The sequence below is a fragment of the Heptranchias perlo genome, chromosome 1 (assembly GCF_035084215.1).
Source record: "Heptranchias perlo isolate sHepPer1 chromosome 1, sHepPer1.hap1, whole genome shotgun sequence".
Lineage (NCBI taxonomy): Eukaryota > Metazoa > Chordata > Chondrichthyes > Hexanchiformes > Hexanchidae > Heptranchias > Heptranchias perlo.
Genome location: NC_090325.1, coordinates 185214835 through 185239829, shown reverse-complemented (window position 1 = coordinate 185239829; position 24995 = coordinate 185214835). Strand labels below are relative to the sequence as shown.

The window sequence follows — 24995 nt, the reverse complement described above, 5'->3', positions numbered from 1 at the left end:
CTCCCAAGCATGCTACACTTACCACGTGTCATATCTCAAATTACTCATATACTGTATCCCAAAATATTATCTTCTGGTCAAGTGTTCAATCATTGCAGGACTCTCTGGAATACTTAATTTTTAAAGTAATAGTACAGGCTAGCACTACAGCAGCTGGCTGATGTGGGAAAGTGACTACAGCTGCCAGGGGTTGTCTCAAATATATTTAGTCATATCATAAACATACTAATAGTGGTTGAGAATGCCTTCAGTTTAGGTCTGATAAATGAAAATAAGCTCCTTTCTTTCCTGTCCTCAATACTTTATAAATGCCTCGTGAATTTTCTATTTTTAGCAGACTCCCAGAATTAAAACACTAAGATGTGCATCTGTTAAATATGCCATACAGACATCTCGAATTTTGAAGTTTTTTTTAAAATGGGGGTGGGGGGGTGGGAGAGTATTAAAACATAGAACATTTGGATTGGAAGAGAAACTTTTTAAACCACCCTTCTCCATGTGGGGGGACACCTGGGCAACAGTGACCAAAATATTATTAGATTCAACTTGATTAGCCAAACCAAGGCTGGTGAGAATGTAATGCTAGTACCAGGTTAAATATGCAAACTAGCAGGTGATTTGGGTCATGCTAACTGCACGGTAGACAAAAAATTGAATACTTTCAAAACCATTCTTTTGCAGAAAGAAGCCATGTTATGTCCTCAGGGTTAAAAGAAGGGCACGTAGTAAAACAACCAAAATGGCGACGTGGTCATGTCCTAAGGCAAATCAAACTAGTGCCTAAATATTTTAATTGGTGTAACGCAAAGAACTCTCAAGAGAGTAAAGGTATCTATCAAACTTAGCTGGGGACAATGTTCTGCTATCAGATTGACTAAAGCAGCAACAGAGAAGAGGATGGATGATATCTTGTTAGTGATAACTATGTTAAGAGCCAGAGAGCCATTAAAGAATACATAGGGTCACTGTGGGATTCTGGGTCGAGTCCCATGACATGGCTGAGGTTTTAAATGGCTGCGTTGCATAACTCTTCACCACTGAAGGTGATGCTAAGCTAGAATTGGCGCTAAAGTTTAATGTGTAAAAGTTGATGTGGAAATAGCCCTTGGTAGAATTGGACCTCAAAGCAGATCAGGCTGCTGGCCCGGATAGTGTTCATCCTAGGGGTGCTTAAAAGAACGGGGCTGCGTTATGCCAGCCAGTGGCTGATATATTTAATATAAAATAAAAACAGAAAATGCTGGAAAAGCTCAGCAAGTGAGGCAGCATCTGTGCAGAAAGAAGAAGAGTTAATGTTTCAGGTTGAAGACCTTTCATCAGAACAGGAAGATGTTAAAGTGTTAACAGTTTGTAAGCAAGTACAGAGCCAGGGAAAGGGAGGGGGGTTGGAGGGGAGGAAAGAACAAAAAGGGAAGATCCGTGATAGGGTAGAGGGCACGAGTGATTAAGTGACAAAAGGGATGATGAGGCAAGGCAAGGAAGGTTGTAATGGGACAAGTTAAGAAACAGAAGATGGGTCTAGAGGAGCTGTAAATGGCAGCAGCAGAACCATAACCAGCAACTACAGTCCTACAAAAAAAATTGGGAGCAGTGGTTATGGTCTGAAGTTATTGAAATCAATGTTGAATCATCTTGTTTCTTAACTTGTCCCATTACAACCTTCCTTGCCTTGCCTCATCATCCCTTTTGTCATTTAATCACCCGTGCCCTCTACCCTATCACAGATCTTCCCTTTTGTTCTTTCCTCCCCTCCCCTCCTTCCCCCACTTTCCCTAGCCCTGTACTTGCTTACAAACTGTTAACTCTTAACATCTTCCAGTTCTGACGAAAGGTCTTCGATCTGAAATGTTAACTGTTTCTTTCTCCACAGATGCTATCTCACTCACTGAGCTTTTCCAGCATTTTCTGTTTTTATTTCAGATTTCCAGCACCCACAGTATTTTGCTGCTGGCTGATATATTTAGTTGCTCTGTCAGGTCTGGGCTTGGTCCCATGGACTTGGGATGGGGTTGATGAGGTGTGTAGGTTGCACCATGTCAGAACATGACCGACTTGATGGACCAGCTGGCCTCTTCGTCTCACAGTAATACCCCTGTACCTGATCTGATCCCATGCCTCTATTCTAAGTAGTAACACAGAACTGTGACTGCACAACGCACTGGTCTGAGGACCTACCTTGAGAAGGAATAGTGCCCAGGTTACACTCATGGTATCTGTCGGAGAAGTGGATTAAAACCCGCTCTCGCTCCTGAGTCTCTCCCATTAGTGCAAATGCTTTCAAGAAAAATCTGCAACAGAACAAAAAAATCGTTAAAGGAACAGAAGCTGCCACTTCCCTTATAAACATTTGTTGTGCAACTTTAACACAGGACATCCGCAACTAAACAAACTGTTCTTACAACCTAGGTTTTGAAATTAAATGTAGGCTTATTCCCCAAAGTACAGCAGCTCATGCATCAAATCTCAGAGATATTTTCTCGAAGCCTCGCCTGTCCGGAGTTTCAGTCCGAAGGTAATCAGAGTCTGTTTGCAGGCTGCTTATAGTGACACCATTATTCCTGGCCAGAACGGAGACGATTGGGTAATTCTGCCGTCAATCATGACTGGAGACCGCACTGCTATAAGTGACTGGGATTGATTTTACGCACATCATTTGTATGCAACTATCCACCTATCACTGCATTTTGTTGGAGAAATCATTGTGCTTTTGTTGGGAGAAGTTGCAGTAGTTACGGTCATCAGCTCTGTTTCCTCTAGTTCGTAGAGATTCTTTTTAAATAGACCCTGTAGACTGCTGAGTAAATAGACTTTGTTTGCTGTAAAATAGACTGTTGCCATAAGTCCCGCCCCACCTCCGACCCACGGGCTGACACACCGCGACCCACGGGCTGACACACCGCGACCCACGGGCTGACACACCGCGACCCACGGGCTGACACACCGCGACCCACGGGCTGACACACCGCGACCCACGGGCTGACACACCGCGACCCACGGGCTGACACACCGCGACCCACGGGCTGACACACCGCGACCCACGGGCTGACACACCGCGACCCACGGGCTGACACACCGCGACCCACGGGCTGACACACCGCGACCCACGGGCTGACACACCGCGACCCACGGGCTGACACACCGCGACCCACGGGCTGACACACCGCGACCCACGGGCTGACACACCGCGACCCACGGGCTGACACACCGCGACCCACGGGCTGACACACCGCGACCCACGGGCTGACACACCGCGACCCACGGGCTGACACACCGCGACCCACGGGCTGACACACCGCGACCCACGGGCTGACACACCGCGACCCACGGGCTGACACACCGCGACCCACGGGCTGACACACCGCGACCCACGGGCTGACACACCGCGACCCACGGGCTGACACACCGCGACCCACGGGCTGACACACCGCGACCCACGGGCTGACACACCGCGACCCACGGGCTGACACACCGCGACCCACGGGCTGACACACCGCGACCCACGGGCTGACACACCGCGACCCACGGGCTGACACACCGCGACCCACGGGCTGACACACCGCGACCCACGGGCTGACACACCGCGACCCACGGGCTGACACACCGCGACCCACGGGCTGACACACCGCGACCCACGGGCTGACACACTGCTGTCAATAGACACTCTACTGTTTGTATTTAGTTTGCAACACCTGCCCTCAACCTGAGCATCAGTATCTCACCCACTGGTGCGAGTACAGTCAGTTAATGCTCAATCAAACTTGAGAATTCAAAATTAGCATAGGAAGTTATATTGTATCTGTGCATGTAGCAGAGATTAAATCCCATCTACAATTCCTTTATTACATAAAACCAATTCAGGAAGCTGTGCCACATTCAAATTCCAGCCCACAGCTCTTGAAATAGCTCCATTTACATTACAGGGTTATTTTAACAATTCTCAATATAAAGTAATGTATTGTGTGAAGCACCTGGAGACATTTTGATGATTCCTCCATAATACAACCAGATAATATTATTGAAGTAGCAAAAGCAACACATGGCTGATACTAGGCTGGATGACTGATGCACTGCATTCACCTGTGTACTGGTGGTGAAGGGATTTCCCTACCAGCCAGCAATGCAGTGACCCAGTAACAGTTAAAGCTCTGGAGGAGCTTTTCTGCAACATCTGCCCCTGTGCAACCCATTACTTTTTGAATGAATGCAGTTGTTTTACTACTTTCCTGCAGAGATGTCAGGGGGCAAGCCAATCATAAGAACATAAGAAATAGGAGCAGGAGTAGACCACATGGCCCCTCGAGCCATTCAATCAAATCAATCCATCCCTGTTCACTGAAGGAGGAGAAGTGATGGTTAGAAGAACTGTACAGGACCGAGGGACACTGAGGGAGGGGTGAGCGGGAGGGCGTAGGGGGAGAAAAGAACAAATTGGTCAACCTCCAATTAGATCGCACAAGGATCCAAAGTATCGGGAGGAGAAGCTTGTCAAAGTATAAAAGCAAAAATGGGTGTAGTGTTGATGTTCTGCCAATAGCTGTCACTGTCACATCACCACACATTTACAGAGCTTGCTGAAGGATTCGGAGGGCTCAGCATTGCCACAGCAAACTGATTCACTGCTTTAACTGGAGCCAACAGCGTGAATGCTTTCAGAATCCTCGGTCAAACCACAGGAAGAAGAAAGGAAGACATTGTCTCTTCAACTGAGAATGGCTATTTTCTTCTTTGCAAATCAAGTGGTAGGCAGTGTGGGATTGGTTGGGGAGGTGGGGGCGGGAAATCATGTCCTATAACAAGTAGGATAATTCCCGCTGTCGCTTCTGGAAATGTCTGTTGGTCTAGCCAGCCTTGCTTCAGACCTGTGGCTCCGAAATTCCTGAGTGGGGAAGCGGGCCTGAATCTAATCTCCGCCCGGGGGAGCCCAGAATATGGGCCGGAATCCGGTTCCGCTCTGTTTGGAGCGGACTTTTAAATTCCGGTTGGGAGGGGCATGGTGGATCTTCCGCTCACCCCCCTACATCAAGTTTGGTGGGGGGGGTGGGGTGGGGCGGGGGTCAGGGGAGCTCCCAAGCTTCACCAGGGAACTCCAACTTTTACGCCATTGAAAGGACTCAGCGGGACTCACGTCAGTTGAGACCTTTGAGGCTTTCTGAAGATCCCAACCCTTCACGAGAACAAGGCACTCGATCCCTGAGGGGATCCAGCACCTTCTCTAGTGTCAGACTGGCTGCAGTGAGAGCCCAAGACTTTATAAAGAAACATTTTGAGCTTCAGCCCTGTTGGAACTCGGGGGGACATCAGACACAACAGCAAGGCGTCACTCTTCCTTAGAAGGGTGGAGCGAATTGGTCCAGGACAGGCATCGCTGATGTGGCCTTGCAGGTGCCAGTGGCCCCTCCCCCACCCAGATATGCAAATGACTCTGTCCTCAGGATTTGGAATGGCATCTCCAATTTGGGGCTAAAACAGACGAGGATTCTGCTCCACTGACCCTACACCAGCAGAGTGGGCCCCCAGGAACCTCCAGGCGAGTGCTTGTAAAGTATTATCAGTAGCACAGGTACAGAACACGCTGGATCACCAGGGTAGTCAAAACTGGCAAGTGAGAAAAGAACTCCTTACATACTCTGCCACGTAAATACTTCACTGATACAGCAAAGTGTAGGAGTCAGAGAAGGCAAAAAATGGAGGGATAGGATTAACACGTACACTCGTTACCTGTGTATGTTATCGAGTCAAAGCTTTTTCGAATGGGGAAAGATTGGGATGTGAGAGTAGAGGCATGTTGTTGGGGCAGGGTAGAGGAAGCTTCACTCCGCATCTAGCTGTGCTGTACCTCAGTGCCTGATGCTGACACTGGGTTCCCGAAAAGTGTCCCATTCCTCAGCGCCAAAATCACTCACCGTGATAGGCAGGGGGAAAGAAAGCCAATAGGAAAACTTTGCCAATCTAGGGGTTTTATCCCTTGGTAAGATTTGCAGTCTTTGGAAATGCAAGCATCAGTCAATTATCAAGACACAAACCAGCATTAGCACGTTAGGGGGAAAAGAACCTGTGACATGTAATAACCTCCAGCTTACCTTAGGGACTGGTCCAAAGTCAACTTGGTGAAGTCAAAAAATCTGAGGTATTCTTCAGCCACTAACTTGCTGAATTCATTACTGTGAAAGGGAAAGAGGAATGATTATATTATTATATGTAATGGTCAGAATGAGCCTCCGTCATCTTCATATACAGATGGATTCCTGAAGTAACTTGAGACTTGCAACTAAATACAAAGCAACTTTTCTTAAATCAATGTGAAAATTTTCCAATTTTCTCAGGTGAAGGCATTGACTCATTCAGGGGTACAGTTCCACAGGCACTGGAACCTCGATAAAACAGCCATTCATCTGTGAGCCTAGACAACGAATGTTGGCCGGCTAGTCAACCCATCCTGTCCTCGTCCTATATCCACACATGTGGCGTTTACAGCAGTAGGAAACCCAAACGACATCCCTCGCCGAGGCCAGGGGCACCGAAGCGATGGACACGTCTCTACAGTTACCCCAGCTGAGGAGAGATAACTCAGCACAGGCCTGGAATCAAACCTCGGACTTCCTAGTCAATGAAGCTCTGCGACAGACTGCCCCAGACCAACCGAGACATAAAGGGAGAGTTAACTTTTGTGGAGAAAGCTAACTTTTTGCTTTGTCATTGATTTTCCATTGACAATAGGAGAAATACATGTACATGCAAGAATTCCAAACTAAATTAGGGCTGGTGGACTATAAACCCTTCTCCCCCGCCCCAGTTATTGTTTTCTCCGTTTGCTAGCCTTGCACTGACTATCAAGATGAAGGGCAGGTCAATTGCTCCTAGACTTTTTGCCAGTACCCCTTTGAACATCGTTAGAAGGTTCAGGAATGCTGTCTAATGATATCTCTCCCCAACAATTTCCCCTTTCCCCTAAGTGGAGGAGGCCCTGGTCTCTGCTTTGCATCTCCCCACAATATGGATGACACCAGGAAATGAATAGCACGGGGAGGGTGATGCAGTGAATATACATCCCAACCCTCCATGTGTTAATAAAGTCCAACATGCTGCACTGCTTAAGTACGGATTCCAAACTCTTTTTACCTCCATTCTCTTCCCATTCAACACAATAGCACCCATCAATGCTCTTTGCCCTCGGTCTTCTACACTGTTCCAAAGCTCAACGGAAGCTCGAGGAACAGCACCTCATCTTTCGATTAGGCACTTTGCAACCTTCCAGACTCAACATTGATTTCAATAGCTTTGGAACATAACCACTGCTCCCATTTTTTTCAAACAGCAGGTGCTGGTAATGATTCTGCTGCTGCCATTTACAGCTCCTCTAGACCCATCTTTTGTTTCTTTACTTGTCCCATTACCACCCTCCTTGCCCCGCACCATTATCCCTTTTGTCATTTAATCACTCATGCCCTCCACCCTATCACAGACCTTCCCCTTTGTTCTTTCCTCCCCTCTGTACTTGCTTATAAACTGTTAAATCTCGAACTTCTTCCAGTTCTGACGAAAGGTCATCAATCTGAAACATTAACTCTGTTTCTCTCTCCACAGATGCTGCCTGACCTGCTGAGTATTTCCAGCATTTTCTCTTTTTATTTCAGATTTCCAGCATCTGCAGTATTGTGCTTTTGTTGCACCAATGCTCTTGTTTTGCTAAGCTTTTATAATCTATTTCTAACATAATGAATCAGAAAGACATGGCAGTAATTACTGTGCACAGCTTACAACTGCACAACAGTTGTTTCATGCGAGATAATTATGCAAACTCTCCTGCTGCCCTAATAATGTATCACATGTGTTTTTAATTGAAAATCATAACAAGTTGATTGAAAATAAATCAAAAGGATTGCACTTTTCAGTTCTACTCTTACTTCAATAAAACAAAGCCGTCTTTTTACCAGGCTTGTCCTGGTTTCAATTAAACACACTTTAGAAGTCTGCAGAGATCAAACAGGAGTAGTTGTCATTGCAAATAAACAGGTACAAAAAGGAACGCACATATTGGTTACTGGGGAACCGTTTGCAATTTTAGTAACTTCAGCTCTGATCTATGGAGGATGACTCACAAGTGACAGTGAGTTATAGTAAAGGAAAAGGAAGGCCTGTGGCTTTGGAGTGCCGCAGAATGAAATGAATTATGATGGTCTTTTGCATGAAAGCTAGCCTGGGACTCATGGTCACAGACAATGTATAGAAGATACTGCAGAGGATAGCACTACTTCACTGACTGTTCCATGTGAAGGGGAGAAGGGAAAAACCGGGGAACGACAGGCCAGTGAGCCTAACATCAGTGGTAGGAAAATTATTGGAAAAAATTCTGAAGGACAAAATTAGTCTCCACTTGGAGAAGCAAGGATTAATCAGGGATAGTCAACATGGCTTTGTCATGGGAAGATCATGTCTGACTAATTTGACTGAATTTTTTGAGGGGGTGACTAGGCGTGTGGATGAGGGTAACGCAGTGGATGTGGTATACATGGATTTCAGTAAGGCCTTCGATAAAGTCCCCCACAGGAGACTGGTCAAGAAGGTACGAGCCCATGGGAATCCAGGGTGCCTTGGCACTTTGGATACAAAACTGGCTTAGTGGCAGAAGGCAGAGGGTGATGGTCGAAGGTTGTTTTTGTGACTGGAAGCCTGTGGCCAGTGGGGTACCACAGGGATCGGTGCTGGGTCCCTTGCTGTTTGTGGTCTACATTAATGACTTGAATATGAATGTAAAAGGTATGATCAGTAAGTTCGCTGATGATACAAAAATTGGTAGGGTGGTAAATAGCGAGGAGGATAGCCTCAGTCTGCAGGACAATATAGATGGGTTGGTCAGATGGGCGGAACAGTGGCAAATGGAATTTAACCCGGAAAAGTGCGAGGTGATGCACTTTGGAGGGACTAACAAGGCAAGGGAATACACAATGAATGGGAGGACCCTAGGCAAGACAGAGGGTCAGAGGGATCTTGGTGTGCAAGTTCACAGATCCCTGAAGGCGGCGGAACAGGTAGATAAGGTGGTAAAGAAGGCATATGGGATACTTGCCTTTATTAGCCGAGGCATAGAATATAAGAGCAAGGAGGTTATGATGGAGCTGTATAAAACACTGGTTAGGCCACAGCTGGAGTACTGTGTGCAGTTCTGGTCGCCACACTACAGGAAGGATGTGATCGCTTTGGAGAGGGTGCAGAGGAGATTCACCAGGATGTTACCAGGGCTGGAGCGCTTCAGCTATGAAGAGAGACTGGGAAGATTGGGTTTGTTTTCCTTGGAGCAGAGGAGGCTGAGGGGGGACATGATTGAGGTGTACAAAATTATGAGGGGCACAGATAGGATGGATACTAAGGAGCTTTTTCCCTTCGTTGAGGGTTCTATAACAAGGGGGCATAGATTCAAGGTAAAACGCGGGAGGTTTAGAGGGGATTTGAGAAAGAACTTTTTCACCCAGAGGGTGGTTGGAGTCTGGAACTCACTGCCTGAAAGGGTTGTGGAGGCAGGAACCCTCACAACATTCAAGAAGCATTTGGATGAGCACTTGAAATGCCATAGCGTACAAGGCTACGGACCAAATGCTGGAATATGGGATTAGAGTAGACAGGGCTTGATGGCCGGCGCGGACACGATGGGCCGAAGGGCCTCTATCCGTGCTGTATAACTCTATGACTCTATGACTCAGTGATATAATGGTGAGTGAGCTTCACAGGTTTTTAGAAGTGAACACCCACCTTATTCAGCATTTCCCCATGCTGTACTCTCTTCATATTCCAATTTCATTCTATTAGTTAAAAATTGTACCTTTTAGGCGTTGTGAGTTTTGTTCCCAGTATGGTGGCCATTATGTTAGCATTTATATGGTGCCTTTCACGACCTCAGGACTTCTCAAAGCATTTTACAGCCAATGAAGTATTTTTAAAGTGTAGTCACTGTTGTAAAGTAGGAAACGCAGCAACAAATTTGTGCACATCAAGGTCCCACAAACAGCAATGTGATTATGACTAAATAATCTGTTTTAGTGACATTGGTTGAGGGATAAATATTGGCCAGGACACCGCAAGAACTCCCCTGCTGTCCTTCGAATAGTGCTATGGGATCTTTTACGTCCACCTGCGAGGGCAGATGTGGCCTCGGTTTAACGTCATATCTGAAAAACAGTACCTTCGACAGTGCAGCACTGTCTCAGTACTCCACTGAAATGTCAGTCTGGACTATGTGCTCAAGTATCTGAAGTGGGATTTGAACCCATGACCTTTTGACTCTGAAGTGAGTGTGCTACCACGGAGCCAAAGCTGACAATTTGTTGCAGAGGATGAAGCACCATGAGCTAGGCCGTATATTAAGTGTCAGCTGCTACTCGTATTGCAGTGGTGCACTGACTGGCCTGAATGCAAGGACACTGCTGAATGAACTTTTTTTTAAAAATTGCCAGCGGAGTGTCAATCAGGTTGTTTACTTCTATATAGGGATTAAGTTGCACATACCACAAATATACAATAATAGTTATCCATCGCATATTGCCATTGTATTTACATTGGTTTATTCCATAAACTCCTGGTAGAAACTTTAGCACATCTGCAAATTATTTCTGGCACACCTTGTACAGTCTGATAAATGTTCATTATACATGTGATGTCCTAATCCTGTAGGCAATAAAATTATCAATGCACTGAGTCTATGAGACATCGTAACGATATCTACATAATGACAGGACTCAACTAACTAAACTGATAATAGTGCAAAATGGGTTATTTATGCCAAGCCAGAGTTAAACATCATATATAAAATGGGACAAATCCCCTCAGTTGCACTGGCAAAACATACTCTGTCTCAGGTGAAGGGCCAAAAGAGCTCGGGACAGAGACAAAATATTGTTCTGGCTAGCATGGGAAAATGAGAGAACCAGCAGAGAGAATTAGAATAAGGAGGGTTTTTGAAGCAGCGAAAGAGCCTGTGTGGGACCAGAGACTACATTCTAAAATAAAAGTGGCAGTGTAATTGCTAAAGAAAGCGAATGCTGGGTATTTAAGTATATCACAACCGTATTATTGAGATTCTGTTATTTGAAGGAGAAGGATGTGCTCTGAATTATCACATAACCCTAAAAGTTGTAAAGGTAGATATCTGTATACTTACTGGTATCCTTCTTACCTGCTCTGAACTCCCAAAGTCCCTCATCTAAGAAAGCACATCTTGGCGGAACAGGCTCGAGGGGCTGAATGGCCTACTTTTGTTCCTGTGTTCCCATGTCATCCAGACCCTAAGTGGGACAAGGATTCCTATTGTACGTGATACAACCTCCAGTCCATACTCTGCACAACCCGTCTGCAGCAGCATCACTAATAAGCCCCGTCCTTTCATTACACAAATAGCAGCGACTGACGTTAGATCCCTCATCTAGAGACCAGCACCACAACATAAGATTGTGGCTAAACCTCTCCCAACCATGAGCACTGACCTCTCATGGTTATTATACATGTTGAATCAGTCAAATTCAGATTAACAAAGGCTTCCCAGGTACACCGTTCAACAGAGAGCTGCTCAGACTTACTTTTTTCCCAAGTGTCGTGCGACGTCAGACCGTTTGAACCCTTCTAGATTGTACAGCCGCTTGGCCAGCCTCCTGGCTGCCTCCAGGTCACTCTTATTGCCGTTGCTCACCACATCAGTGCTGCTGTGGAGTTCCAGCTGCTCCATGCTGCCCAGTTCAAGGTCCCCATCTGGATACATTTCCTTCAGGCCGCCCTCGCTATGATAAAAAGGTGGTGGTGGGGTGAGGGGGGGGGGAAAGAGAAGAGAAAGAAAACACATGAACTTCCAGAGTCACCAACATTTTAACGACACAAAGCAAGGACAGAACGTGTAATAACTTCTGGGAAAACGACGGAGATAAGATCCTGGAATGGAGATAAAAACAGAAAATGCTGGAAACACTCAAGCAAGTCAGGCAGCATCTGGGGAGAGAGAAACAGAGTTAAAGGGGTCATTTTAACCTAACCCGCCTGGCGGGAAACTGACTTGATCAGATCGGCCATCTGTTTTACAACCCGCCAGATTTTACTCTCCATTGAAGTCATGAGAGTGTAAAATCGGACAGGGGGTTAAAACCGACCTTCCACCCGATTCCGTCAGTTTCCCACGTGGCCGGTTAGATTAAAATGAACCCCAACATTTTAGGTTGATGACCTTTCATCAGTACTCATGGAATTAAGCTTGTTTTCATTGGAGAGGAGATTAAGGGGCATGATCCAGGGTTTTAAAATGCTGAAAGTTGGTAATGACATAAATGGAGACAAGGTGGTTAATTTAAATTTTGATGACAGAACTGAACATTAAGAAGCAAGATCGTAGGTTCAGATTCTTCCCCCTCTCCAATCCAGGCCATTGGATATGTGGATAGATCCTCATCAGAAACAGTAAATGGAGCATTGATTAATTCCTTCAAATAACAAAAAAAGAAGCTGGCTAGATATCTGGTTAGAAAAAGACCAAAGGTTCCAAGGATTAACCTAGATTAGCAGGTACTCGCATGCTTTGGAACTTTGTGTTTTTGCAGCAACATTTCATACTTTTCTCCGAGATGCCCAACCGTAAATGTATAATCACAGTGAAAAGATCTAGTTACAAGGCACTGTGCCAGGAAGTCCCACACGCACAAAACAACTAGGCCCAAAAAAAACGGTCTCGTGGAACACAAAGTGTTATGCTGTGGACGTAACTGGTCAGATTGAATTAATGGAGGTGCAAAGATAGACTCTCTGGATTTTGCTCGATGATCTTCAGGGGTCAAGGAGAAACGTTGCTTTAGGAGAATAATGAGGTTGGGTGAATCAACGAGTGTGGATCACACAAGCTCTGCAGAAGGACGAGCTTGAGGTGGCTGAATGTTTTGGGTTTTTTTGTGCCATGCTGTCTGTGAACAATGCAAGTGTAGACATCAATGCTGAACAAACTGCCAAAAAAAAGTGTAAACACCAACTTTCAACACAGTGACAAAAGCATGCAAAGAGAAATGGTAGATCTATGGAACAGGCTCCCTAGGGAGAAGGTGGAAGCAGTTAATATTGATTCATTCAAATGCAAATTAGATAGAATTTATTTCAGAAAATAATATTTTGGGCTACAGTATGAGAGTATTTTGAGACACGGCCTATGGTAAGTACAGCATGCTTGGGAGGAACTGGTGACTTTGTGCCTATGGTTCCCAAAGCTCTCCACCACTGGGAGTTTTCCTCGCCTCATGTCTGGGTCTGTTGTAGCCTAATTGATAGAAATTGATTGCTATGGTTAGTCAACAATTCCATTATCGTTGTATCATACGACTACCAAGATGGTAGACGGCAAACTAGACGGACTTTGGTCTTTATTTGTCCAGCAATTCCTATGTAGAAATGGACATTTGGCTCATTGAGCCCGTACTCCTTACAACAAACCATGTACCATTCACATTGTCATGGATCCAAATTCATTTAATCTCTTGAATTAGATGATTAGCCACAGATGAAACCAAGAAAACTGTGCAGTTTCTCCAATAAAGCAAAACACTCAGAAAATGGCATTACAACAAACTAGGAACTTTAGTGCTGTTTAGAAAGCTGAGTTAATCACAAAGCTTGTTACAAAATGTGTTACGTCCAAACATCAAGTACATCTGCAACACGAGTCCAGAGAAAATTCCACTCACTCACTACATTCCATGTCAGCAACACTCCTGTAGCTCCTTCTATACAATCCACATTCTCACGTTTTCCATTCTAAACTGTTCTATTGATTAGGAAAGCCCTGTTTAAATGTGATCACACAGTGGTAGGGTGTCCAAACCTCACTTTTATTGAACATTGGGCAAGGTTTTAATAACTCACTTGCAACTGAGAGAAAATATTTGGTTCTTCCTGTGGTGAGCCCCCAGGTTATTCATTGTTGACATTTGGTGATGTCATTGCTGCTGAACAAATAATGCAACAATTCCTCATTCCATGTTGCTAAGCGAATGATGTCGTAACAGTTCTATTTCCTCTTCATCACAAAGACCACCTACTTCCACCCCCGTAACATCAACCACCTCTGCCCCTGCCTCAGTCCAACTGCTGCCAAAACCCTTAACAGTGCCTTTGTCGTACCCAGAGTTGACTATTCTAATGCTGTCCTGGCCAGTCTCCAGTCTTCAACCCTCCACAAACTTGTGCTCATCCAAAACTCTGCTGCCCATATCCTATCTCGCACCAAACCCCACTCACCCATCGCCACAGTGCTCGCTGACCTACCAGGTCGCCGACACCTCAACTTTAAAATTCTCATGCTCATGTTTAAATCCCTTCATGTCCTCGTCCTTCCTTATCTCTGTGACCTTGTCCAGTCCTGCGACCCTCTGAGTATTCTGTGTTCCTCTAGTGCTGGCCTCTTGAGCGATCACCAATCCTTTTGCTCCACTGTTGGTGGCCATGGCGTCAGCCACCCAAACCCTAGGCTCTAGAATTCCTTCCCTCAATCTCTCCACCTCGCGTTCTTCCTTCCTTGTCTAGCATCAAAATGTTGTCAGATTCCTCCCTGCAGCATCAAATGACAGAGCTACACAGGTAGATGGAGCAGTCTTTATGACGGCAGCATCACAAGTTATAAACTTCAACTGTAAAACGCCAACCAGAAATCTCAAAAAATGGTAAAGGAATGTGGAAGCCGCTGTCACAAATGTGCTCCAACCAACAGATGGTCAAATTCAGTGAGTCTAAAGAGGAGGTGGGACCTGTCGTCCTTCTCTATACAAGTCAATTTTTTCCCACGCTTCTGCAGGGAAAAGCGAGAATGCGGGATTATTCCTGTGATTTCAACAAGGCGCACAAACTCCTCACCTCACACAAACAATGGGCAAAGAACCCAAGTGGAAACAGGTTCAAATTAGTAAAAGGCAAACTTCAGACTGACATCAGGAAGTTTCCCTTCACACAAAGAATGATGAGCGTATGGAATAGACTCCCAGATAGAGGGGTGAATCAATTAAGAAACAATTAGATTCTACAATATGGGGGGAGGGGTGAAGAATATAGGGTCTTTCTAGATGGATGAATCAAGTTAAGCCAAATGGTCTGCCTCATTCATAAGTATCGTATGACCTCGAGTGACAGTCAAATATTTCTCTATTAGAGTGAGTGGTGGGAATAAAGTGTTCAAAATTGGGAGGAGAGGAATAAATAAGTGTTGAGCCAAGTTGAAAATGGTTTGCTTTTAGATAGCAATCTAAAATTTCTAGTTTAGTAACCTTATTACGAACTGAAAATAAATTTTGGAGAGTCCTTCAAAAGGACCAGGAGCCTAGTCGTGTGATAGCAATTTTTGAAAAAGGGAACAGGCCAGTGGCATTAATTAATTGAACATAACAGGTCATTGCCAGACAAGTGCCAGACAATGACCATCTCCAACAAGAGAGAGGTCTAACCACCTCCCCTTGACATTCAACGGCATTACCATCACTGAATCCCCCACCATCAACATCCTGGGGGTCACCATTGACCAGAAACTTAACTGGACCAGCCATATAAATACTGTGGCTACAAGAGCAGTATTTATATGGCTACGCTGCCTACATGAAAACCAAGAGCAGGAAGCTTGAGAAACTCGGCATCACCACCAGCAACGACCAAGCTTCCCCTGGTACCACGGTTGCAACCACAGGGAAGTCTATTGTCAATTTATCCGACCACACCCTTCAACCAGACGAAATCGAAGTTCTCAGCCGAGGGCTCAATTTCTGCCCCACTACCAAAATGGACCCCACTAGTCTCGCGGCGGACACAGAGGAATTCATCAGGAGAATGAGGCTCCGGGAATTCTACCACAAACCCCAAGATTTCAGCAGCGAACCCAATGAGACAATCGACGATCCGGAACAGCAGACAGAGGGATCCGCGGTACAGCAACCGAAGAGGAAAGAGTCAAACTGGACTCCTCCGGAGGGTCGCTGCCCTCAGCTGGACATGTATGCTCAAGCTGTCAGGAAATGCGTCAATGCCAGATTCATCAGCCGCACTCAGAAGACAGTCCAGAATGTCACCCGAGCACAACGCAACGCCATCAACGCTCTCAAGACCAACCACAACATCGTCATCAAACCAGCGGACAAAGGAGGAGCCATAGTCATACAGAACAGAACAGACTATTGCAAAGAAGCATACCGACAACTGGACAACCAGGAACACTACAGACGGTTACCCGCAGATCCGACCAAAGAACACACCCACCAGCTCAACAAACTGATCAAGACCTTCGATCCAGACCTTCAAAGCATCCTACGCATTCTCATCCCACGTAATCCCCGCGTGGGAGACTTCTACTGCCTCCCAAAGATACACAAAGCCAACACACCCGGACGTCCCATCGTATCAGGCAACGGAACCCTGTGTGAGAACCTCTCTGGATACATCGAGGGCATCCTGAAACCCATCGTACAGGGAACCCCCAGCTTCTGTCGTGACACTACAGACTTCCTACAAAAACTCAGTACCCACGGACCAGTTGAACCAGGAACACTTCTCACCACGATGGACGTCTCGGCACTATACACCAGTATCCCCCACGATGACGGCATCGCTGCGACAGCATCAATACTCAACACCAACAACAGCCAATCTCCGGAAGCCATCCTACAACTCATCCGCTTCATCCTGGATCACAATGTCTTCACCTTCGATAACCAGTTCTTTACCCAAACACACGGAACAGCCATGGGGACCAAATTCGCACCCCAATACGCCAACATTTTCATGCACAAGTTCGAGCAGGACTTCTTCACTGCACAAGACCTCCAACCAACACTATACACCAGATACATCGACGACATTTTCTTTCTATGGACCCACGGCAAGGAATCACTAAAGAGACTACACGATAACATCAACAAGTTCCATCCCACCATCAAGCTCACCATGGACTACTCCTCAGAATCAGTTTCTTTCTTGGACACACGAATCTCCATCAAAGACGGGCACCTCAGCACCTCACTCTACCGCAAGCCCACGGACAACCTCACGATGCTCCACTTTTCCAGCTTCCACCCTAACCACGTCAAAGAGGCCATCCCCTATGGACAGGCCCTGCGAATACACAGGGTCTGCTCAGACGAGGAGGAACGCGATGGACACCTACAGACGCTGAAAGACGCCCTCGTAAGAACGGGATATGACGCTCGACTCATCGATCGACAGTTCCGACGGGCCACAGCAAAAAATCGCATAGACCTCCTCAGGAGACTAACACGGGACGCAACCAACAGAGTACCCTTTGTCGTCCAGTACTTCCCCGGAGCGGAGAAACTACGCCATGTTCTCCGCAGCCTTCAACATGTCATCAATGAGGACAAACACCTCGCTATGGCCATCCCCACACCTCCACTACTCGCCTTTAAACAGCCACCCAACCTCAAACAGACCATCGTTCGCAGCAAACTACCTAGCTTTCAAGAGAACAGCGTCCACGACGCCACACAACCCTGCCACGGTAACCTCTGCAAGACATGCCAGATCATCGACACAGATACCACCATCACACGAGAGGACACCACCCACCAGGTGCATGGTTCATACTCCTGTGACTCGGCCAACGTTGTCTACCTCATACGTTGCAGGAAAGGATGCCCCAGAGCATGGTACATTGGCGAGACCATGCAGACGCTGCGACAACGGATGAACGGACACCGCGCAACAATCGCCAAACAGGAGGGTTCCCTCCCAGTCGGGGAACACTTCAGCAGTCATGGACATTCATCCACCGACCTTCGGGTAAGCGTACTCCAAGGCGGCCTTCGAGACACACGACAACGCAAAATCGTCGAGCAGAAATTGATAGCCAAGTTCCGCACCCATGAGGACGGCCTCAACCGGGATCTTGGGTTCATGTCACGCTACACGTTACCCCACCAGCGAACAAATGTTATCTGTTTTTAATATAATGGGTCATTTGCTGGCTCTCTCTGCCTTCCGGATGTTTCTGCCTCTCTCTGTGTTTTTTTTCTCTGTTTTTTTTCCCTGTTTGTTTTTTTGTTTTTTTGTTGAATGTGTATTCGGGGGTTCTGCAGGTGACACCTCTCTGTCTGAACACGGTGATTGCCTTGGCAACGGGCAGTTGCAGGGGCAGTCTGTAAACACCATGTATTGTTCTATATGTATAAATGCGTAGGCTTCAAGGAGCTCTTGAAACATTTGCCTGAGGAAGGAGAAAATCTCCGAAAGCTTGTGAATTTAAAATAAAATTGCTGGACTATAACTTGGTGTTGTAAAATTGTTTACAAGAGCAGGTCAGAGGCTGGGTATTCTGCAGCGAGTGACTCACCTCCTGACTCCCCAAAGCCTTTCCACCATCTACAAGGCACAAGTCAAGAGTGTGATGGAATACTCTCCACTTGCCTGGAGGAGTGCAGCTCCAACAACACTCAAGAAGCTCGACACCATCCAGGACAAAGCAACCCGCTTGATTGGCACCCCACCCACCACCCTAAACATTCACTCCCTTCACCACCGGCGCACAGTGGCTGCAGTGTGTACCATCTACAGGATGCACTGCAGCAACTCGTCAAGGCTTCTTCGACAGCACCTCCCAAACCCGCGACCTCTACCACCTAGAAGGACAAGAGCAGCAGGCACATGGGAACAACACCACCTGCACATTCCCCTCCAAGTCACACATCATCCCGACTTGGAAATATATCGCCGTTCCTTCATCGTCGCTGGGTCAAAATCCTGGAACTCACTTCCTAACAGCACTGTGGGAGAACCGTCACCACACGGACTGCAGTAGCTCAAGAATTGTAAACAATTTTACAACACCAAGTTATAGTCCAACGATTTTATTTTTAATCCCACAAGCTTTCGGGTGCTTTCCCCTTCCTCAGACACTGCCTGAGGAAGGGGAAAGCCCCCGAAAGCTTGTGGGATTAAAAATAAAATCGTTGGACTATAACTTGGTGTTGTAAAATTGTTTACAATTGTTAACCCCAGTCCATCACCGGCATCTCCACATCGTAGTTCAAGAAGGCAGCTCACCACCACCTTCTCAAGGGCAATTCGGGATGGGCAATAAATGCCGGCGTCGCCAGCGACACCCACATCCCATGAACGAATAGAAAAAAAGGTATAATATGCGGCTGAGATTTTATACTCTGGCAGTCCTACATCAATGCAGTAAAACTGTGCTGTGATTTTAATAGCGAACGTATTAATATGTTTATATGACATTCCTCTGTCCCTCATTTTAAAATAACACACTAATTCTTTGTTAAAATGTTAAGGAATTTCATACAAATGGATAATGTCAACTCCCAAGAGGGTTTTATTTCCTCATATTACGCACTGGCTAATGCAATGGTGTAAAATTACCTTGTGTGTTTACAGTTTTGAACCTGTTAATGATTGTTAAATAACACATACACGGAATTTTAAGCAAATGCATTACCAGTGAAAATTAAACTCTTGAATTACTTAATGTGCTGGTATTATATTTTTGGACACCGGGCTAATAATTAAGAATCAAGAAGGAAAGGGATTAAAATCAATAGCAATATCAAAGCAGGGAGGATATTAAATCACATACATGCAGAGGCAATAGCAGTCGAGAATGTTAAACTCTTACATGTTATACCCAAGAAATCATGACTATATTTTTCAAAAACACCAAGAAAGTGTCAACTAGTAAAGTATCAACTTGGCTCAGTGTCAGAAGGTTGTGGTTTCAAGATGCACATAATCCAGACTGACACTTTAGTGCAGTACTGAGGGACTGCTGCATTGCTGGAGGTGCCATCTTTCAGATGAGATGTTAACACAAAATCTAGGACAGGACCTCGGTTTAACATCTCTCGAGGAATCCCTTGTAGGATCTCATATACCTCACCAAGGTCACCACAAGCTATCCTTTTTCCCAGTGTAAACATCAGAGTAGCCAAGATCTTTCTGGTCTGAATAGCTCAGCTGCCTTTACCAACTGAACCATTGGGGGAAGCTAGACCCAAGTTTCTAACAGAGATAACTTCCCTTTCCCACACCTTTCACTAGCTCCCATGTGTGTACAGTCCCATTCTTTGCTTTTGCTCCCAAAATGCATAACCTCACACTTCTCCACATTAAGTTGCATTTGCCCTGTCTGCCCATTCCACTAATCTCACTGTTTGCCAATGTCCCAACTTTTGTGTCTGAAGCAAATTTTAATATTGCACTTCTTATGCCCAAGTCCAAATCAGCCAAATATATCAAGAATAAAAGTGGACCCAGCACTGACTCCTGGGATACAACATTTCGAAAACCCTTCTCCAATCCCAGCAACGCACATTAACCCTTTGTTTCCTCTCTGTCAACCAACTTTCTATTCAGGCTGCTACATTTCCTCATGCCGCACTCCAGAATTGTTACAAGAAGCCTCCAGTGAGGTACCTTGGTCCCAAACATCCACGGGCGTTCGAGCAGACTCCTGCCTTAAATCGGGAGTCCAGCGGAATGGCTGCAAACTTAATCAGAACCCGGATACGCTGCGTCCCAGCTTTAAGTGTGAGAATCTGGGATGGCCTATGTGGGCGGACCCTCCAAGCACTCCTATAAAGCTATCAAAAAGGGGGCATGGGGCCAGAGGGCAGGAATTCCCGTCCTCTGGCCCTCAGTTGGGACCATCCATGCTGTCGGCACGAGGCGTAAATCAATGACACCTGGGAAAGAATGCAAGAAAGCAAGCAAGACTTGCATTTATATAGCGCCTTTCACGACCTCAGGACGTCCCAAAGCGCTTTACAGCCAATGAAGTACGTTTTTGCAGCGTAGTCACTGTTGTAACGTAGGAAATGCGGCAGCCAATTTGCGCACAGCAAGATCCCACAATCAGAAATGTGATAATGACCAGATAATCTGTCTTAGTGGTGCTGGTTGAGGAATAAAAGTTGGCCAGGACACCAGGGAGAACTCTCCTGCTCTGCAAGTGGAGCCCACCCGGGGATTTAGGCACGACCCCCAAAGATCAGTGGCGGTAGAATTCAGGGGGCTGCATGGAGCGGGATCTTAATCTTTCCGGGTGGGGGTCCCAGGACCATCCACCCATCCCAATAAGCTTTGGCCAGTGTTTACAGCCAATTCGCGTGGGGGGCGAGAAACAGGTGCTGAAGATACACCCTTAAACCAAAGGCCTGGTCCTCCTGTCCCCGCTCTCTGACCCTGTGAACCTGTTTAGTATGGAGTGAGAGAGACTAGTGTTCACATGCTGACCCCACCTCCCTCTCCGGTGTTCAGATTGATAAACCCAACTTTATTTCCAGATTTTTTTTTATAAACTGAATTCAAATTCTCAAACTGGTGGGATTTGTACTCACGTTTTCTGGATTAGTCCAGTAACACAACCACTACGCCATCGTACAATGTGGGACAATTCACATCCATCAGCACCGACCTGCGTCTCAGGCAGCGCCAAGCCAGGTTCAGAGTCAAGATGTCCCAATAACGTATCTTAATTCTAACCTCAGAATACCGCCCTCCGTCTCACCAGAATAACATTTTGCATTTTCTAAATGAGCCGTCCTTTTGACTATTCTGAGATTGCTAATGTGTGAAGGATTGTTTCCCCTGGGGATTCAAACAGCTGTCAGTGCGGGGGAGGGTCCATTCTATTAGTCTGGTTTCAAGAATGAAATGAATGTTCCAGCCAACTGTGCATCCAGTAACCCAACCCCCACCCCAAAGAAATACTTCATTTACAACACAGTCTGGGCCTCACTGAGGCAGAAATTATTCCTGCTTCAGCTGTCTCGACCCTAAACTCTGGAATTCCCTCTCTAAACCTCTCTCTCCTCCTTTAAGACGCTCCTTAAAACCTACCTCATTGACCAAGCTTTTGGTCACCTGTCCTAATGTCTCTTTATGTGGCTCAGTATCAAATTTTGTCTGATTACGCTGCTGTAAAGCACTTTGGGACAATTTACTACGTTAAAGGCGCTATATAAATGCAAGTTGTTGTTGCTGTCGATGAAACCTGGCCCTCAGTCAGGCGAGTCATTTTATGATGGTAAAATCACACTTCACAAAGACAGGTTAATTAACATTCCCGCATCTTGCGGGATTCTCACACACAAGATAGTCATCCCCCCACCCAAGGAAAGACCCTCACGCCTCCTCAACGCTGCTGAATCCCAACTTCACAGTTTACTTTTGCTTTCTCTGATGACCAGAAGAAAGCAAAACAATGCTATGGAGGTGGGCTGTGCCAGCACCCAGAGCTGTACAGAATGACAGTACCCTATTAAAGCTAGAGGCCCTATTAGTGATAGCAACACTCCTAAATACCTGCGGCCAGGTGGGCTGTGACAACAGAATTTGAATCAAAAAGGAGGAAAAGAAAGATAAAAGGAGAGAAAGATAGAAAGAGAAAGAGAAAAAATGAGAGGGAAAGAGAGAGAAGAACAGAGAGAATGAAAGGGGAAGGGAATAAAAGAGAAATAGAGAGGGGAGAGCGAAAATGAGACAGTGAAAGAGGGACAGAAAGGAGAGAGAGAGAGAGAAAGAAAAAGAGTTTGCACACACGCCAGGGAGAGGGGGGAGCACGAGTGGAAGTGCGGGAGAGGGGTTTTTAAGTTGCTCCGCCTGGTTCCACACCATGACTGCCTGGGTTAGCCCGCCTCACGTACTCTTCCTCCCCCAACCCTCCCAGAGCTTAGCTGAGGATCGCTGCTGGCGAGGCAGCCAGCCCAAATTGGAGAGTCGCCTCCGGAGGCACGATAGGCGCCCGCAGCTCACCGCAATTAAGATGAGGCTCGAGGCCTAGTCTCGGTTGAGCCAATATCAATTTCTAGGCCAGAGTGATTTTTTAAATATCACACTACCTCTGGGTAAAATTGGACGAGAACAATAAACAGCGACAGAAGTTGGGTGGAAGCCCAACGAGAGCCTGTGTTGAAGTTGGAAGTCAGAGACAGAGGGCAACGATACCTGCTTCAGAAAAGAATTTAGCGTGTTTTTTGCCCAATCTAGTAGAATTGAGCTGGCCGTCTGTGCAAATAGCTAAGCTATTTGGAGAATGCGAGCAGCTGTAATAATAGTGTAGAGTCGGTGCAGAGGAACAACCACTTGGGCCTAGCTCTTGACGACTGGATTTTCTCAATTTTCCCAAGAATTCTCGGCAAAATTTCCCATGACAGATCACTAGTCCTAATTATAATCGTTCACAAAGCGATAGTGTAAATCTTTTATTTTTTTAGGACCCATTTTCAAAGCAAAAATGTTATTTTATATCCTATTGACTGTGTTCAGCAGCCCTCTCTGCCACGAGTGATCAACAGTGGATTGGAGCCTCATCCCCTCTTTCAGTACAATCAGCAGCATCACTGTTACAATGCAACAGACACAGGGCTGAGGGAAATACAGAACTGGCAATGTGAGATCTATACCCCACCCAAGAAAACCACACATGTATAAGTAATGCCTACACTGCCTTTATTTTTGGTAAAACAGGGGTGCAAACACGACCTCATGGTCACTCTCTGTTCTTTCCTTCCCCCTCCCCCCCCCATCCTTTACTCATTGACATCCTGTGGAGAAATGCAAAAAGAATAAACTGAATACACTGTGTAATGTGTGTTTGAAGCAACATGCGCACTTATAAGGTTTGATACCTATGGGACCATGCTACAGCAAGAAGTCAACGCCCTTTGGAGAGAAGGAACGGGAGAAAAGTAACAAAGCGGGGGAAAAAAATACAATCCAGCGGTTATTTTTGTTCCACATTATTATTTTATGATGCAAATAGCTACAGCAGCAAGAGAATTTAATCCGTACAGTTTTAAAATTAGATCCACGATTGTGAAATCGATAATAAGGATGAAGGGGGAAGGGCCCATATCCAGTCACAGATTCTCTCTCTCTACAGTTTCCAAAAGGGCAGATCAGGCGGAGATTTGTGAAGGAGCTTCGGTTCCTCTGCTCCTGCCATGTGCAGTCTCCTCCCCCCTCAGCACTACCGTCGAGTGTGTTTGGATAATCACTGGGTCTTAAATCCTACAAAACAAATAAACAGAGCACGCAGCGTGACAGGGCCTGATGCTGCTCGTGAGACTGCCGCATTTATCTTGTACTTTGAAGGATCTGCCTGCATCTCCAAAGTCTGAAAGAGTTCAGCTGGATATTTTGGTAAACTTTCGATTTGGTTTTGGCAGATGGCGATCTCTTGTCATTTAGTTCTCCATTCGGAATTTCACTGCACTCCCCACAGACTTATTTTCCTCAGCCCCTCCTCACCCCTCATTCAAAATATCCCTTACGGTTGTCTCAGTTGGAGATGTTCCAATTGAGAGCCTCCTCTTGCCCACTTGAATCAACCCAACCATCTTTCCTCATTCCATTCCATGCACCATCCCCAGTGTAGACACTCAATCCTCTGCCAATACAGCTCACCAAGGTAAGGGTACGGTAGTGTAGTGATTGTTACTGGACTTGTTATCTAGATACCCGGACAAATGCGAGTTCAAATCCCACCATGGCAATTTGCAAATTTGAATTCAGTTTAAAAATCTGCAACTAAAGAGCTGGGGAATGATTTTAGCTCAAGGCGGGAACCCAGTACGTGCGTAAATATTCGCGTGGGGAACCCGAAAGCCAAGTGAGTGCGTCCCTATCTGTGATCGCAACTCAACTGAAGGTAAGTATTTGTGCTTCCGGGTTTCCCACGGGCCAGACAGCCGTCGGGAGGGAAAGGAGCCACAAATCAGAGGGGAGGGAGGGAGAGAGAGAGAGAGATCATGGAAGACATCAGGATGGGGGCGAGAAAGGGCGGGTACATGGTCGAGATCGGGTGAGCCTTGGAGAAGATCAGGAGGAGGGGGTTTGATCACGGCAGGTGAGCTTGTTGGGCCTGGATGAAGCACTCCTGCTCCTCCGGGCCCACAAGTAGTGCAATCAAGGCCCTCGCCTCATGGATCCAACCCTTCCTGCCTGCTTTCACCTGATGTGAATCAGAAGCGATGGGA

General features: G+C 46.2%; 1 protein-coding gene across 6 annotated transcripts in view; it reads right to left on the bottom strand.

Annotated features, from left to right (window-relative positions):
- LOC137329207 (PH and SEC7 domain-containing protein 3-like) overlaps nucleotides 1-24995 on the bottom strand; it is a 333226-nt gene that overhangs the window by 94300 nt on the left and 213931 nt on the right. For all 6 annotated transcript variants that reach the window (XM_067994400.1, XM_067994401.1, XM_067994402.1 and 3 more), the window contains 3 exons: nucleotides 11568-11765; nucleotides 6081-6161; nucleotides 2176-2288 (listed from right to left, as the gene is read on the bottom strand). In XM_067994400.1, coding sequence (XP_067850501.1) covers nucleotides 2176-2288; nucleotides 6081-6161; nucleotides 11568-11765 — 392 coding nt within the window. The remainder of the gene's footprint in view (nucleotides 1-2175; nucleotides 2289-6080; nucleotides 6162-11567; nucleotides 11766-24995) is intronic.